The sequence below is a fragment of the Zonotrichia leucophrys genome, chromosome 1A, assembly GCF_028769735.1.
Source record: "Zonotrichia leucophrys gambelii isolate GWCS_2022_RI chromosome 1A, RI_Zleu_2.0, whole genome shotgun sequence".
In the NCBI taxonomy this organism is placed as follows: domain Eukaryota; kingdom Metazoa; phylum Chordata; class Aves; order Passeriformes; family Passerellidae; genus Zonotrichia; species Zonotrichia leucophrys.
This window is the reverse complement of record NC_088170.1, coordinates 3263503-3280848: the sequence shown is the minus strand read 5'-3', so window position 1 is coordinate 3280848 and position 17346 is coordinate 3263503. Positions and strand designations below refer to the sequence as shown.

Sequence of the window (17346 nt, the reverse complement as noted above, 5' to 3'; positions counted from 1 at the left end):
GACAGTGCTTTGACTCATCCCCAAGAGCAGGTTCGGCGTTTCCAAAGGAGCAGAATATCCCTGAGGAAAGGAACATGCCCGCAACAGCAGGGCCGAGGCGCGGCCGAGCCGGCCCGGCGCGGTCCCCACGTGGCGGCGGCGGAGCTCCGCGCCCGGCCCGGCCCCGCCGCTTCCTGCCCGAGCGGGGCGGGCCCGCAGCCTGCCCGGAGCTCCGGGGGCGGACAGCGGGGCCATGGCCGGCCGGAACCCGGGCACCGAGCTGGGTAAGGGGGCGGCGGGGCCGCGGGTCCCCGGTGGGCGCTGCGGAGGCCCGGGCGGAGCGGGGCGGTGCCGGGCCCCGGCTCCTCGAACCCAGCCGAGCCTCCCCCGGACGGCTGCGGGACCGCGTTCCTCTGAAAAGCCGAAATAGGAACAGCCCTGGGGTTCTGTGGGTGTTCTGACACATCCCGTGACGGGGAACAGGGAGGAGGTTTTGAGACTGCGGGTTAAACGCGAGTTTCCGTGTCACACATGGCTTTGGCTTCGGGTTTCCGAGCAGGATCAGAGATTGCAGGACAGCTCTGAGCCCTGGTCGAGTCCCTGCAGGGTCAGAGGTTGCAGGACAGCTCTGTATCCTCGGTCCTGTTACAGAGCAGGACTTGCAGGGTCAGAGGTTGCAGGACAGCTCTGTATCCCTGGTCCTGTCACAAATCTGGACCTGCAGGATCGGAGGTTGTAGGACAGCCCCACAGCCCTGGTCCTGTTACAAAGCCGGACCTGGTTCTCTCCTGCACACCGTTCTGGTTCTCACAGGATTCTTCCTCTCCTCTTTCCCCACCAAGAGATTAAAAGCACTGAATTTGGGCTCTGATTTGCAAATTCGAGACTCCACCTCCTCTGATCGTTCTTGTTGCTCACTCTCTGGGGAGTGGTAAGGATTTTCCAGGTGTTTGCAGCTGATCTCTGGGCCTGAAAGGTGGCTGTGCCTGAGATAAGGCAGAGAAAGGCTTCCTCTGCCTTTTCCTGGCTGGAGCTGCCTTTCTCCTCATTGCTGGGGAAGGGCAAAGTGCTACAGCTTCCTCAGCAAAACCCAGCTGCAGCAGTGGGATGGATTGAAACGGTGAGACTTCCTCCAAGATGTGATAATTTGGTCATTATGAGTAGGTGGACAATGAAGTGGAGGAGATACAGGGGTGGCCTCACGGAAGAGGGGGAGCAAAGGCCAGCTGGTGTGGAACAGGCAGGTCTCACAGCTGGCACGAGCAGAGTTCAGGAGATTGTGCCATCACGTGCCTGTCATGACAACAAGCACAGGCACTTTTAAATGATTAGCCTGCGCATGGACAAGTGAGAGCTGTGTTTCCATTCACCGAAGTTGTGGAAATGTTGCAGCCTTCAAAAGTGAGCTGTCTAATTTCTTTTTTATGTCCTCTTTGATAGGCTGCTTGTAGGGACAGGTGAGTTTCAGCTGCAGTCAATCGAAGAGCTGAAACAAACATTAATAATGTAGTTGACAAAACATCACTGTTAGGAAAAACAGCTAGCACAAAAGCCTGCAAATACACCCTAGGAGAATGTCTTGCTTTTTCTTAGTAAATTCAAGCTTAAAATTAGTTGATGTGTGGGGAATCCAGAAACTTGAAGGTGAAATCAGCTCAGTTCTGATACTTGTTGACATCCCTTCCTTGGGATCTTTGTTTAAATCAGTTGTGGTCAAAATGAACTGTGTTAGATATTCAGGGCAGGGGTAGAAAAGGCAATGGTGTGGCTGTCACCATGTTTAAGTGGCAACTTCTAGCATCTGCCTTATGCTGGCTGCTTTAAAGAGAGAACTGTACTTCCCTCTAAATACATATCTGAAATAACAGCAGTGTACTAAATACAACACTTAACATATCTTAGTGCTGCCTTAGCTGGTAGCAGTACTCAGAAAGAACAGGCTAAACCCTTACCTTTATCTTTCATGGTTGTTAGCAATACTCACTGCTTCTGTCACTTAGGCACTTCAGATTTTGAAGGTTTTACAAGCCTGTGCCAGCAGCTTTAACACTAATTCAGGTGATTTGTCCTGTTTCCCACACAGCTTTGTGCAAAATTAGAGTTTTCTAACAGGGACATCTAGTGGTAAAATGTATTTTACTTAAAAATATATTGTTTGTGTCCTTTTCTGTGTCTGTACTTGCTACATAATGTCAGTATCAAAGCAGGAGGTCTCTGATGTTGCCATTAGAGAGGGTCTATTTGTTTACTATTGACAAGCCAAACTCTTCACTAATCGTGGCATGTAGTGCTTTCCTGTGTGATTTTTAAAAAAAAATAAATACATTGGTGTAAAATTCCTTGATTCTTCCCTCCTTATCTCTTTCCCTTGTATCCATCACTGTGCCTTAGTAGAAGAAGGTTTTTCCTTGGAATAAAGAACAGTGCACGTTCCACAGATGAAAAGACCCTGATGTGCACAGTCAGAGGCTCACCAGCCTCATGCACTGATACATTTGCCATCCAAGAGTGGTGCAAAGAAGCTGGACAAAGAGTTTTACAAGTTTTCCATTTCACAAGGACTGTTTGCAGAGTTTTTGTGCTGGGGTTCACCACAATGCCTGCAGGGATGGGAATGAATCTGCCTCTCCTGCTCTGCTCTGGAAGGCCCTGGGTTATAACAGCCCAGATGTTTAATGTTTTGTCATGCTTCAGAAGAGTATCAAATGTAATTTTTAACATCACTTCACAATGAAATATTAGAACATATCAGTGAGTATCTGTTTTGGAAGTGCAAGTTGCTTTGGTTTAACTGTGGGGTGCAGACACCTGGGGACACAGGGACCATCCCCTCTCTCCAGCACTTGGAATGTACATGGAATATTGGGTCCAGTTTCTCTTTCCTGTGGCATTCACATTCTCTGAAAAAAACTCCCTTCACCCAGGATTTTTCTCCTAAGCAGCTGAGAAGCCTCAGAGAAAAGGAAAACAAATTCTTATCTCATTTGCTTCTCTTGTGTTGTGCTCATGTGGAATGTGTTTGGAGATGGTTTTTCCACAGGTGATTGTTTCACTGGATTCTGCTGTGAGTTGTTTTAACTCATTGGCCAATGAGGGCCAAGCTGTGTCAGGACTCTGGAGAGAGCAATGAGTTTTCATTATTATCTTTTTAGCCTTCTGTAAGTATGCTTTTTGTATTCTTTAGTATAGTTTAGTATTCTTTAATATAGTATTATAAAATAAAAAATTAGCCTTCTGAGAACATGGAGTCAGATTCATTATTCCTGCCTTCGTTGGGGCATTCCCAGCAAATATGTTTTTTTCCAATAGGAAAGAGAGATTGATAAGAGAGAAAATCTGGGGCAGAACAGTCAGGTACTGGGACAGGTTGGGCTCAGAGAGGCTTTGCAATCTCCATCCTTGGGGACTCTCAAAACACACCTGAATAAAGCTCTCAGCAGCCTCAGAGCTGAGATGCTGCATTGCCCAGGACAAATGGTCTTCAAAGGTCTTCCAAATTATTGTACAATTATATGTTTTATTACGTCTGTGTATGTCTGAATATACACACATACACACACATATGTGTGTATTCTGAGCAATGAGTAATTACCTGCAGTTGTTTTGCAATGTTCTTGGATTCTTAAAAAACCCCATTATCTCTCTGTGTTGCTTAGACCCTCTAGCTGAAGGGCCAAAAATACATTCATTATGTTTCAATTTATATATTTTTAATTATAGTTGGTATTTCTGAGCCATCTATATGTGAGAGCTAGCCTGTTGGTAAGTGGCATTTAGATAATGAAGTGTTACATCCCTTTTCAAAACAGCAAAATTCTGTTCTAATATATTAATAGCTGCTTTTAACCTGTACTGTGGCTCTGGTTCTTCACTGTTCTAGCACCTTTTGAATCTGGTGGGTAATTTTAATCAAATTTAAAGGACAAGTAGATTGTCTTGGAAATAAGTTAGGCGCTGCGTGGAGTGACCAAATCAGCTCTTTTGTTGAGGGAAAGGCAGGTGCAGATCAGAAATTACATGGATTTTCATTGCAACTGTTTTATTTTGGCTTTTATGCCAGTTATAGAGTCCTGTTTTACTCATGGGTGTAAGGACCACATGAAGACAGCTGGGATTTTGGGGTGAGGAGATGTCTCAAGAAGAGAGGGAACAACAGGGGACCTGGGCCTGCAGGAAGCCAGGTCCTGATGCTCTGTGTCACTTCCTGAGGAAAGGCTTGCTGGTGGTTCCCAAAGTGCTTTGGAGGAGGACACCATGATCCATTTTGTGTGATCCATGGACAGCACTGTGTCATTTCACTGATGGCACAAGACAGCAGAGCTGATTTCTAGTTCAGGGCTCATGCCTTGATGTATCTGGATGCTGATAACCTGGAGACTGAACTTCTGTCATATAAAGGAAGACCTGCATGAAATTAAAGATCTCTTGGTCCCTATCAAGTGTTGCTCTGGAAAAATAACTTCAACTCCTGTCCTGACAGAGCTGAATAACCCCGAAATCTCTAAACATCTTACACGGTAGGACGGCTGTAACAAGACCATATCCCAAAGCCTTTTCTGTCCTTTCAGTGGCTTTGCTGAGCTCTGTGTGGCCAGCTGGGGTCAGCCTGTGTCCAGCTGAGCTCCTCTTTCTCCAGGGAAGCCTCAGGACACAGTTTGAGTCTCTCCTCCCGAAATAACAGCTTTCATCACTTCCCTTCCCCGATTGATGGTGTGCTCATGGTAAGAGCAGGAGCACACATGCTGTCTCTGGCACGCAAAATGAAATAACCACTTGAGGGGGGCAGCTCCTTTTGGGAGCAGTGCTGCCTAAAAATGCTTGTGAAACTATTGCCTCAGGGGGTTCTTGAGCTTTCTGTTTCGCCATCTGAAGGGATGCCATCAACACTTTTTTTTAAAGCTTCTCTAAAGCTTAGTCTGTTTCATGAGGAATGTGTTAGGAAGCTTAGATATTTATGTAATTATCCTAATGAAGTGGTTTTATTTATTGTTTTCTGAGGAAATGCTCGGTATTTTTGGATTCGTGTTCTTCAAAGAGAGGAGATGAATTTCCTGTTAAGGAATTGAATATGATTTTTTCAGATGTCTTCTGAGAAAAAAAGTAAACTAGAAGAGTGATTACAGAATATTGGCTAATTAGCTGTAGTGTAACTGCTTTAATTACTTTTATCCCTGAAGCCACATGACTGTGCAGATGACTAGCAGATGACTTATTTAAAAAAAAAAAAAAAGACATGTTCACACTGCAAGGTTAATGAGCCTAATTAAATATAGTTTTCCTTAGCCAGATACTAAATCATAAAGCTTGGGGGAGAGAGGGAGGGGGAGAATCCAAAGGCAGTCAGTTCTATTTCAAAAAAATGGTTTTATTCTGATATTTAATGAAAAAAAGAGAAAAGCTGGAATTGTGAGGGTTTTTTCTGAATAAAGGCACTTAGATCTAAAGATTTGATGAGACCTCACATGGCAAACTTTGAAAGTCTATTTAGAGACAATTATGCTGAGACATATTTGTTTTCACTTACCCATTGCTTTAATTAATGTAGGAATGGGCTTGAATAAAAGGTCTGTGTTATATGGAAGTCTCCATCTGCTGCTGCACATTACCAGAACCTTTGTCCTTCCTAGCCGTGCCATTTTCATTGCACCATTTTATTTCCTGTAGTAAAAGCTGCATGATGTCTCACATTAAGTTGTACAGAAAGGATGGAGTTCTGATTTTTTGTTAAATTATTCTTTTTTTAAATACATTTTTAAATAAATTTTCTGCCTGTGCTGTGCACTGTGGTTTGAGTTCCCACACTCAAAAAAAATACTTGGAGATCCACATTCTTTGGTCTTGCAGGGACTCTTGCATCCCATGCACAAAAATTAGATATTGGACATTGGTGAGTTGCCATGTGTACCTTTGTGACTGACCTTGAGTGCCTGAAAACAGAGGGGAAAATGTGTCAGACAGTGAAAAGGGCTCAAACCAATGGATTTTGTCCTATTTGCAAAAAACATGCAGTCAGCTATTGCTGATCAGCTGATATTTGGTGACTTTCACAGGTGACTTTGGGCAAAGCAAAAGTAGTAGCTCATTTCTACTTCCACTGTCCTTCCACATCTTTTCTCCAATTTTTTTTTCCTTTATCCAAATGGATTTATAGTTGATTTCCTTTAAGCTGATCTAGTGTGCAGGGCTCTAACATCTTAAAAAGATTGCTTAGACCAGAGTCAGGATGCTCAAGAGTCAGGTTGGGTAGATACAATAGCTTTATCAGACTGAATCCTCTACAAACAATTGCTAATTAAGAATTAACCTACTCATGGGCGAAATTTGTGACTTTTCGTTTAAATTTTCATCTCAAACTTGAATTTTCCCTAACAGACTGGACACTACCTTCATGTCTTTACTTCTTCACTGTCTTCTTCTCCCAAAGAATTGTTTTTATAAATCAATTACTAATTGGTTTTCTTGATTGTCTTCAAAAGTGTAGAAAGAATAGGTTAGAGCAGACCAGCTGAAAGGATCCTTATTAGAGAGGGAGAAGCTGAGTTCCTCATCTAAACTGCTTCCTTTGGTTTTAGAACATTTTCCAAAGGGGCTGAAAGGTCACTGTGCACCCAGGAGGGTTCAAAAGTTATTATAATAAATGGGATTATGATTAAGTGATGCTACCTCAGCGCTTGGCACAGGTAGCAGAAGAATCCTAACACAGAGTTTGTGTGTCCCTCCTCTATATATTGATTTATGTGTGTTTTCCTCCCCCATGGACTTTGTCAAATATATCCTGATAGGCAAAAAAAGGAGGAAATTTGTAGCCATGGTTTTTTTAGCAATTTTTTCTCAATTTCATTCTACAAGTCAGCTGAGCTGAGCTCTTTGTTTTGGGCGCAGAATGGATAAACCTGTGGCTTTGAAATTGGGAAGAATAACAAAGGTTTGTCTTTGACTTGCTTGCAACTTTCTAAGCTTCCTCTTTTCCTTGCTGCCATGCAGTGAGTCTGATGCTAAAAAAAAAAATCCATAAATTCAATCTTAAAAAAATAAATCCATAAATTTCTTAGGATCCCTTTGATTTATTTGTTCTGTTTTTCGCTAACACTTTGTGGGTACCACTCACTAATAGTTTGTATGTGGTAATAGGACAGTGGTAGCTTACTTATGCTCAAAACAAGATTTTCCTCAGCTGTTTCATGTTGTCCTGCATTTCCTCTGAGTCATCTTTACCCTAAATTGGTTTTTTCTAAGTCTAGGAAAACAAGCTTTTATTTACACATACTTTGGCTAGTATATTAGTTTTCTACATTTTTTTGGCTATTAAAGCTATTCAGTAGGAAGAAAAAAAAAAGTATAAGATTTCAGTACAAAATTAGTGATTTTGTCTACCAGGTTTTTTTTTGAGTTTTAAACATTTTTTTAATCAATATGCTCAAGGGAAATGCAATTTACCACTGTAGTAAAGAAGATTCATAGAGTGACATGCTCTTAATAAATTCAGTCACCCAGAATTATTATCTCCTAGTACCTGTCTGTGCCCATGTCCATATTCTGACCTTAACTGGGGGTGATATTTGATGATTGATGGTGGTGATTTGCTGATGATTGGTGGTTAATGATTGTTGATGTTATTTTCATGGAAAATTGTACATCAGTATTTACAAGAATTATTTACGTTTTGGGATGTGAGAGATTTTAAAGACACTCCAGTTTCTTTTTCCTGTGTACTCTGAGCAGCCTGTATTTGTTAACATTAAAAAATACACTCTGGATTTACCATACTAAGCAGAAATTTAAAGATTTCAAGAGCCCGAACCCTCAGTTCTCCTTTTTCAGTCAGTCACCCTTTGTTAAGCAGTGGCCAATATTTGGCTCTTCTGACTCTAGACAGTTGCATTATTTTAGTACATGCTGTGCATCTGCTGCTCTTTGGGAATTCTGGAATCTAGAAATAAGCCATCAAGCAGTGGCAGAAGGCTGTTTTGTAGGGGGTTTTTTTTGTTTGTTTGTTTGTTTTTCATGCTACATGTATAATAAACTTAACTATAAGTTTACAAGGCAGTGTCTCTGTCTCATCAGCACTCAGTTAATTCACTTGTAATGGCACACAGAATATGCTGTGTGAAATATCCAGTTCACAGATCATCCCCTAGCAGAAGTTGAGGTTATTTTGGACTGGTGATAAGAACACAAGCCATTAGAAGGACATGAAAGCCCAACACTCTCTTTAGAGGCTCCAAACGTTCTACAGCTTTCTTCTGAAGCACCACACCATATATTAAAAGAACACAGAAATAGATGAGGCTTTTTTTTTTTGTTTCTCTCCCCAGAACTTGGCAGGATCTCAAAAGTGTATGTGAATCGACCTGCAGTGGTGAGGCATGCAGAACAAATTAAAAAATGGAAAACTCTGAAAGGTAATTGGCAAGTAAGTGCTCTTCTTATGCATTCTGTTCCTGTATTTTTAAAGCAGTCACTCTCCCTCTCCAGGCTGTAATATTGAATTTTTTTCAAGATACATGTAAACTTAAAAGATGTGCTTGTCCATGTCTTATTTTAGTAATTTGTATTTGATGATGATGGGATGGAATAAGGTGATGCATTTATTCAAACAAGTTAAAAACCATATAACTCATGACTGGCAAAACTGCAAATGGATTTAAGTAATCTTTATTCATGAGTGGATTAAATTGTGTATTACTATCCCTCCACATTTATTCTGTTTTCCAGACAGACTTCTCTGCATGCTGCCTTCTTATTTTTTAATTTTAAAGCTGTAAGATATGATCATGGTCCCTGTCAAATTTGACCTACCTGGATGATTTTTCTTTGCTTAAACATTCTCAACGTGTGTGATTTCATTGCTTGACGAGGTTTTTTTAGCTAAAACTCAAAAATCCTGACTGCCTGTGGCATTTGGTGGGGGGAAGGAGCGCGCTAATGTTATGAAAACTGACTTTTCAGCTGCTGAGATAAGGTAAATGGTTGGTTATTGTCCATCTTAGTATAAAAAGACAAACTTTTTCTCCGTTCACCATTGTTTTGCAAACAATGCTTGGGATGCCTCCTCTCTGCACTCTGAACAACCTTTTTATGTGCAACAGTAGCTGAAAACCTGAAAGCAGGAGAAAGGAAATGATGAAGGATCAATCTTAAGAGTGGAATGTAACAGAACAAAGCAAGAATCATTTAATTTTAATCAATTATTTAAAAAGTTGTTCAAAAGAGTTGAAGGGTGTCAGAAGCATCTCTCCTCTGTTTGAACATTGTCACAGCAGGGCAGTCATGTGCTGTTTTCTTAACACAGGTGCTTTTGGACCTGTACATGTTTGAACGTGAGCAGCATTGCAGATTCAAATCCTGTAGCCTGTTTCCCAAAATACCCAATTGGAAAACCCTTTCAAAAACCCTCAAGTTTATACCAGTTCTTGAAACCCCCTGTCTACATCTGTCTTGATGACTGGGATTCATGTCATAGGAGAGGAGATAAAAATTCCCTCAAACAGAGGATAAAAAAAATCCAAGTAAAAGAAACATAAAACTATTTCTAGTTTCAAACAATTATAGGATGAAAGGAGGAAGCAGAAACAATCAGTCAGGCTTAGACTAACAGAGGCCAGCGATGACTCATTACCCCATTGCTATTGCAAATTCTCCCCCTGTACAAGTGTCCTGTAAGAGAAGTCAGCTTTGAGGGAAGTCATCACTGTAAATGAGCATTTTCTGGAAGACCTTCAACAGATAATTCAAAATAATGTCTTAAGCTCAATTTTTGTTCAGAAAAAAAAGCTCATAAAATTTTTAGCTATGCTTCTGTTCCATTCTTGGATTAATAAGTCTTTTAAAATTCTGAAGCATTTCCATCTAAAGAGTGCTTTAACCTTGTCACTTACCTCTTGCTTTTGGGGGTGTTTTTTGCACCAAAATTAGAGGTGTTTGTTATTCCTGATTCACACAAAAAGAAGTGGATCCTTTTGAGGAAGTATCCTCTGTATCATTAAATACTGCTGAAGACATGAGCAAATAACTACCAGCCTGTCTATCCTAAGCCATTATTTGCTTATGTGTTATATCCTATACATTTCCCCACTGTCAGAGTGAGAGCCAGGCTCTTGATTCCTGCACTTCTAAAGCAGATTGACCTTGGAATTGCAAACAGAAATGCTCCATTCCTTGCTTTGTTCCCTTTGCAGGCAGCCTGGCTGCTGAAAGCTGTCACCTGCATAGACCTCACCACTCTCTCAGGTGATGATACCCCTTCAAACGTTCAAAGGCTGTGTTTTAAAGCAAAGCACCCCATCAGAGAGGATCTGCTCAAAGCCTTGGACATGCATGATAAAGGTATGGTGGCTTTTGGGGTGTGTATTTTCTAGAGGAAACGTTTGTGTTTCCTCGTTATTTTCTCACTTTTTGGAAAGGACCTTGGTCCATTGCTTGGACCAAAAGGGAATCAGGCCTCTGATTGAAGCCATAAATATCAAAGATTAGTCTTTTTATTAAAAACTTGGATTTATGGACTCTTCAGACAGCTGAAGTATAAAATATGAGGTCAATTATCTGAGAGTTGGAGAGAAGAGCACTTTAGCTGGAAATGCAGGAGGGCTGCATTAACATAAAGACTGCTCAGTTGCTGCTGGGCTCAGTCTGGCTCCACAAGTAAGAGCAGAGCTTGGCAGTGCAGTTTCTCTTGCAGCAATTTGCTGATCAAGCATAACTGTGATCAAGTCTTAACTGTGTTGGCATTAAACTGTGAGTCTGTCAATAAAAACTTTGGAGTTTTAACTTCTGATAATGCAGACTTGCTCCAAGGGTCAGATGAAAGAATATGAGGGAGGAAACCTCACAAGAATTACCTGGACCATTTGAGCAACATAACAGACATCCCTGGTGTGCTGCTTAAATCCTTGTGAGAAGTGAGGACAATGCAGTGTTCATGGAGAAGGTGGAGTTCTCTGTATGAAAAAGGGAACTGTGGCTTTTGCTTTTGCAGGTATCACTGCTGCAGCAGTTTGTGTATATCCTGCAAGAGTCTCTGATGCTGTGGACACCCTCAAAGCTGCTGGTTGTAACATACCAGTGGCTTCAGGTAAGCTTTATTCAAAAATATCCCATTAAATAATTTGATGTTATAAAATACATAGAGAAATCCAGAGGTTTGGACTTGCTTTTGTGTCAGGGAGTAAGGTGAAAAGGTAACAGGTGTAAGGAAAGGAATGGAAGGAGGATTTTCTTCTGGTCTAATCTTTTGTAGTCTTCCAAATTCAGGCTTATCAGCAATGCCAAGTCTTTTTACTGGAAGCTCTTCAAAGAGTCCTTTAAAATATATCAGTGTTTTCCTCACCTGGACAGAAGAAATTGAGATAGAGTGCTGGACAAGTGTCAGTATACACAAAGTAGATGATGATGATGATGTGAGTTCTAATAAAGGTTTATTTTCCCTATCATGTTTGGCTTTTAAGTGTAATCCTGTGTCAAGGTTTAGCTCAAGGCTGCAACTGTGTGCCACACACTCACTCATACAGCCACTTCCAGGATGGAGGGGAAGAGAGAATTGGAAGAGTAAAAGGGAGAAAATTTGTGGTTTCAGATAAGAGCTGCCTTTTTGTGCATTCCAGCCCACTCACCAAGAGAAGCCTCATAAATAAGCTTTGATTCTGTGCTGGCACTACTCTGCACTTACCAAACCATCCCTGGAGAGCCAAGGCTGTTTCCTGCACAAATCCAAATCCAAACCCCGCTACAGTGAGGGTAACTATCCCAGCCAAAAGCAGCACATCCTGCAGGCTGACTCCAGGGAAGCTGTGAGCAGAGACAGGGGTTTTTCCCTCCTGAGCAGTCACAGGTTCAGGACTTTCACACCCAAAATCTAACAGGGTCAGCTCTTCTCCAGTCATCACACATGAGACAAAAGTCCTGAATGTGCAGGAAACAAGAAGTACAATTCAGGTTATAAGGCAGCCCTGGATGTGATCTGGTCCAACCCCCTGCTCAAAGCAGCGGCTGATTTTGAAGTTAGATCAGGTGTTAAATGCTAAGAAACATGTGAATTTTTTGTTCTTGTTTCGTTGTTGTGTAGGGGAAAAATACGTACTAAATGCATTTATATGTCAGAGAGACAGACAATCTCTGACAAAGCCATTATTTTTTCCATTTCCAAAGTTCCCTTTGAGTTTTGTACTTAACCATCATAAACATCGTCTTAAATAGAACTCATTGAAAGCAATTTTTGCTATATTGTGATTTAACCATTAAACAACATTATTATGATTTAAGTTAAGATACTACTTAAAAGAATTGGAGAAAATTAAAAATGTATATATTGCTTCATATCTGATGTCCTTGTTTGCTCAATCTGCTGGAAGCAATAGGTATTGTGCTTTTATCTAGGTTGTTCTGGAAAACATCAAGGCATGTGAAAGATCTTTTCACAAGATGCACTTGCCTTGCTGGACATGGGTTTTTGAGGGTAGAGCTAAGGTTTCTCGTGGATGAAGAGAGAGGAAGATGAGGTGCTTGTAGATTTTTTTAATCATGGCAAGTATGAAAATAAAGAATAACGTTCAAAAATTTTGGTGTATTACTGGTATTTTCAATTTTATTGTTGATTTCTAAAACTTTAACACCTTCATGAAACATTTCTTCCTTCTACCTGCACCCTTTTCATGCTAGTGGCTGCTGGGTTTCCAGCTGGACAAACTCCTCTGGAGACCAAACTGGCTGAAATAAGGCTGGCAGTGGAATATGGGGCCCGAGAGATTGACATTGTCATTAGCAGGAGTCTGGTGCTGACTGGCCAGTGGGAAGGTAAGTAAAAAAATAGTTTAAAAAACCCTAAACCTTTCTGTATGCACATGCAGGGTCTGTCTTTGTCTCTTCCCCAAATCTCTCCATCAATCCTTGAAGAATTTGGTCTTTTCCCCTCAGAGTAATCTGAGGCTCTGAGCTAAATAAAAAGTATTTAATGAAATTATGAGAAAGGGTTGCATTTTTTGAGAGGAATGCTGTTGGAAGTTGTGGCAGGCTGGGCAGGCAGAATGACTTTTTGGTTTGAAAATTCAGATCGATTCCCTCCGTGCCTTTAGAGGATTTTGTATGCAGCATTAAAAAAATAGCAAGTAAAACCCTAATTATTTGAAGAGTTTTCTTAGAAAGCCCAAGGGACTGCTAATGTAGATGATACCTTTTAAAATATACATGTTTCATTTCTTGACGAAAACACGCATTCTAGTTGTTTTCTTTTTGCTGTAAGTTGAGGGAACAAATTGACTGTTCATATTATTATTGATGTTCTGGCATCTGTAGACTACTACTAATTAGTAGGAACAATAATGCTGAAGATGGTTTTTGCTCTAATTGCATCCTTAATGTACTGTGAATGGCTTGCCTTAAGTGCTGACAGTGCTCCTATAACTAATCTCCATGTGAAGGTAGGCACATCATTGTCTTGGAATGAATTTTCCATTTAGCTGTATAATGCAGTGCCAGAATATCCTATTTGCTTGGCAGACTTTATAATGAAGCCCTGGTACCTGACTTTATTTAAGGAAATAACAGAAATAATGGTAATAGATCATGTTTTCTGGTCTTCTTGTAATTAACAGTTAGAATTGAACATAACACCCCACATGTTTCTGCATCTGTGTCTTCAGGACTGGTTTCCTTGCTGTGATATCTTGGTCTCTTTTGTAGTATTTGAAATCTCCATACTTTTGGTCTTAGTTATTTAAGAATTTTTTTAATTTTATTTTTTTAATATGAAGGAGAACTCAGAGGAGAAATGCAGGCCTTGGATTCAGAGAGAGAGTTTGGATCATGACTGAAATGAATGGGATATGAATTACTCTTTGTGGTCACAAATTACAAGGGAGGAGTACACAGACACAGCAATGATGGATGTGATATAAAGCTGTCACTTTACTAAATAAGTAAATTAGGGATGGCTTTTAATTTGGTGTGCACATTCTTTTATCCAGAACTGAAGTCTTGACAAGGTTGAAAGCCATCCTTATTTTACATATATTTTTTTTTTAAAATATGTTTTAATATGTATTTATACATGCACATATAAATATATATTAAATATACATGATTGTATATATTAAATATAATATAAACAATTATCTATATTCTTTATATATAATATATTATATTATACATTAATATATTTATATACTATATAAATATATTGTTTATATTATATAAATATAAAAATAAAATACAAAATATAAATATATGGTTGTTTTCACCAATGGCAGAATTAAAATTATTTTTAAATGATTTCCTAAGTTTATTTATGCATCTGAATCTGTTTGTGACACATGTTTATGTGATCTTGAAAAAAAGCTACTGCAGGGACAGAATTTACTTGCCATAGAGATGCCACAAGGTGAAAAATTACAATATTTAACTTTCCTATACAAAAATAAAGGTATTTCACTAGGTGAACTGGATATTTTGGTGAAAATCTAGTGTTCTATCTTCCTGTTTAGCTTTCAATAGATATGTTACCTGTGTGATTAGGAATAATTTAGAATAATCTATAAAATACTTATAAGGAATCTAGAAGAAGGGACAAAGAAGGATTTTTTAGGCTAAATCCCTATATTACATAAAATTAAGTGGTGCAATATCTGTGCCTGTGTTTTAGGTGCTTCATCAACTAAAGCTGCCTTGCAATTATATTATAACTTATGCTAATAGTAGTAGTAATTGTAATTATAATAAAAATAACAATAATAATATGCTTCAGTGGGTATTTTCTTATGCTGACAATCTTCACAACCTCAGAAGTTATTGAAAAAAAGATCTATGTGGTGAAGTGCTTTTTAGTTCATTTCCAGCTTTTCTTCTAGCCTGTGCAATAATTGGGGTCACCACAATAGAATAGTGTTGCTTTGTGATTTGCTTCAAAGGCTTGTTTGGTTATTAAATATTTTAGTGTATGTCCAATTATGTCAAGTTATTTTAAAGAAGTTCTTGAATATTGCTGGAGCTCTTTATGACACTCAGAATGCATTTTCCAGATCTTTGTGAAGTAATTGTTAAGATCTTTTAAATAATGCTGAGTATGAAAGCAGCTTTATTGGACAGCTAAATTGCATCAGAAAATAACATGAAATGAGATATAAGTTTATGAATTTACATACCTTTTAGCTTTTAAAGCAATACTACTTTAAAGTAGTTTACTCAGCTTTTGTCTTGTATTACTTGGCAAAGTATGGATTAAACATAAATTATCAGTTTGGACACTTCCTTTAAACACAGAATGTGGAGTTTTTATGTAAGGAGTGATCAAGTTGACCAAAAAATTGTTGTAACAGACTGGATCTATTTATTATTAATTTTTTTCCCCTGTTATCAGCATTTGTTGTACTCCTGAAGTTGTGTAGGGTGCAGTAATGTCAGTGCTAATTCCTAATTCCACAGCTGCTAGCAAACAAACACCTGGACATGCTACATAGTCAGTGGCTGTAGGAGCATTATTCACCCATCATTGCTCTGTAGTAGTTGAATTTTCCTGTAAGAAAAGGGGAAAAAAAACCCCAGTTATACTCTGAGAAATTTGAGCATGGCTGAATCCATGGTATAACCCCATTATGAAAGGCGCTTTTCACTGCTGCTGATTTTTTAGGTGTAGGTTTAGAGGCTTTGATCAGGGATTGGGACCTTATTTTGTGCTGCATACTTCATAAACAGCACAGGCAGAGCACATTCCCTGCTCCAGAGCCTTGGAGAAGCCTCCCCATGTTGTTCAGGAGGGTTGTAGCTGGATTTACCATTTCTGGATGTGCAGACTGCCCTGCTGCACTGTGGTATTTGCTGGGTTCCCAGGATGGAGGAGGAATTGAGACTCTGACTCCATGTTCTTAGAAGGCTAATTTATTATTACATTACATTACATTACATTACATTCTGTACCATACCATACTATATTGTATATTGTATATTGTATATTGATCATATATCGCATATCGCATATCATGTATTATGTATTATATATCATGTCATACTAAAACTATACTATAGAATAGAGAAAGGATACTTACAAAAGGTTTAACAAGATACTAATCAAAAACTTGTGACTCTTTCCTCTGAGTCTGACACAGCCTGACTGTGATTGATCATTAAATAAAAACAATTCACATGTTGGATAAACAATCTCCAACCACATTCCAAAGCAGCCAAACACAGGAGAAACAAATGAGACAACATTGTTTTCCTTTTTCTCTGAGGCTTCTCAGCTTCCCAGGAGAAGAAATCTTGGTGATTTTTTTCCAGAAAATATGACAGTGACACTGCACAGTTTCTCTCTGGTGCTGGCAGCAGCAGCAGCTCAGGCTCCTGAAGCCCAGCTCCGTTTCCAAAACGTGAATCCCTGGAGTTGGACATATGTGAGGGGGTTGTGTTGTGCTGATAGCCTTGTGCTTGTCATTTTGTTAACAAACCTGCCATTAACATGCCAGACACAAGGGGCTCCAGCTCATTTTCCAGTTTCCAGCCCATCACGATCACCTTGATCTTTTCGGCTAACAGAAGTCAAAACATCTTCTCATCTCAGTTTCTATTCATTGTCACTGACTAGATAAAAACACTAAAAAAAAAAGAATTTTTTTAAAGAAAAGTGATTTTATCACCACATTTTTGAAGAAGAGTGGTTTTTCCCCTCCTTTAATATTTTAATTTCCTTAGTAGGAGATCTGGATTATCCCCTTTATTTTGTGATTTTTAGGACTAATGTATTACACCAAAGTAACAGACTATCTAGACAACCTAGTGCAGATTACAGCTAGCAGAAATTATCAGGGATGTTTGCTTGGGAAATGTACATGGAAGGAACATGTTCTCTGCTGTATTTAATAGCTGCTAAAATTCAATATAATGTACTAAATATTCACAGTGTTCGGAAAATGACAAGGACACTTACAACTCTTGTGTTTTGTAACAGTGGAATTAAAACCACAGCTGCAAAAGCATTTTTTTTCCCTACAAAATCTGAATTTTTCTGACTTCTATAAATGCAGCTAGTAAAGGCAGATCTAAAGTTCATGAAAACTGTCAGGTATCTCAAGTGGTGCAAAGTAGAAGAGTTCTTTTGTCACATCCATTTTAACAGCTGGGTCAGTAGAGCTCCTGCACACTGTATTTGTGAGCAGCTGCCTCCAGATATATTCTATATAGGCTGGCTTGCTTTGGGGTTTTTTTGTGGATTTATTGGTTTGGGGTTTAGTGGCTCTTTTGCTTTTTTAGGTTTTTTTTTCTTTCCTGGCTTAAGATTTAGTCAACTTTTAGAATGGATAATATTGGTTGGAGAGTACTGGCCATTTTCTTTGAGAGCTTTTTCTTTTTCCTTGTTTTTAGGAGTCAAAAATAAATTCTCTTGCA

General features: G+C 39.4%; 1 protein-coding gene across 2 annotated transcripts in view; it reads left to right on the top strand.

The window, feature by feature from the left end:
• Nucleotides 1-153: 153 nt before the first annotated feature.
• Nucleotides 154-17346, top strand: part of DERA (deoxyribose-phosphate aldolase) — a 44544-nt gene continuing 27351 nt past the window's right edge. Inside the window, exons 1-5 of one of the 2 annotated variants that reach the window (XM_064735204.1) lie at nt 154-263; nt 8295-8392; nt 10158-10305; nt 10955-11050; nt 12634-12768. In XM_064735204.1, coding sequence (XP_064591274.1) covers nt 233-263; nt 8295-8392; nt 10158-10305; nt 10955-11050; nt 12634-12768 — 508 coding nt within the window. In that variant the 5' untranslated portion in view covers nt 154-232. Of the gene's footprint in view, nt 264-3438; nt 3467-8294; nt 8393-10157; nt 10306-10954; nt 11051-12633; nt 12769-17346 lie in introns of those variants that run through there. The other variant, XM_064735194.1, reaches the window with a different exon arrangement.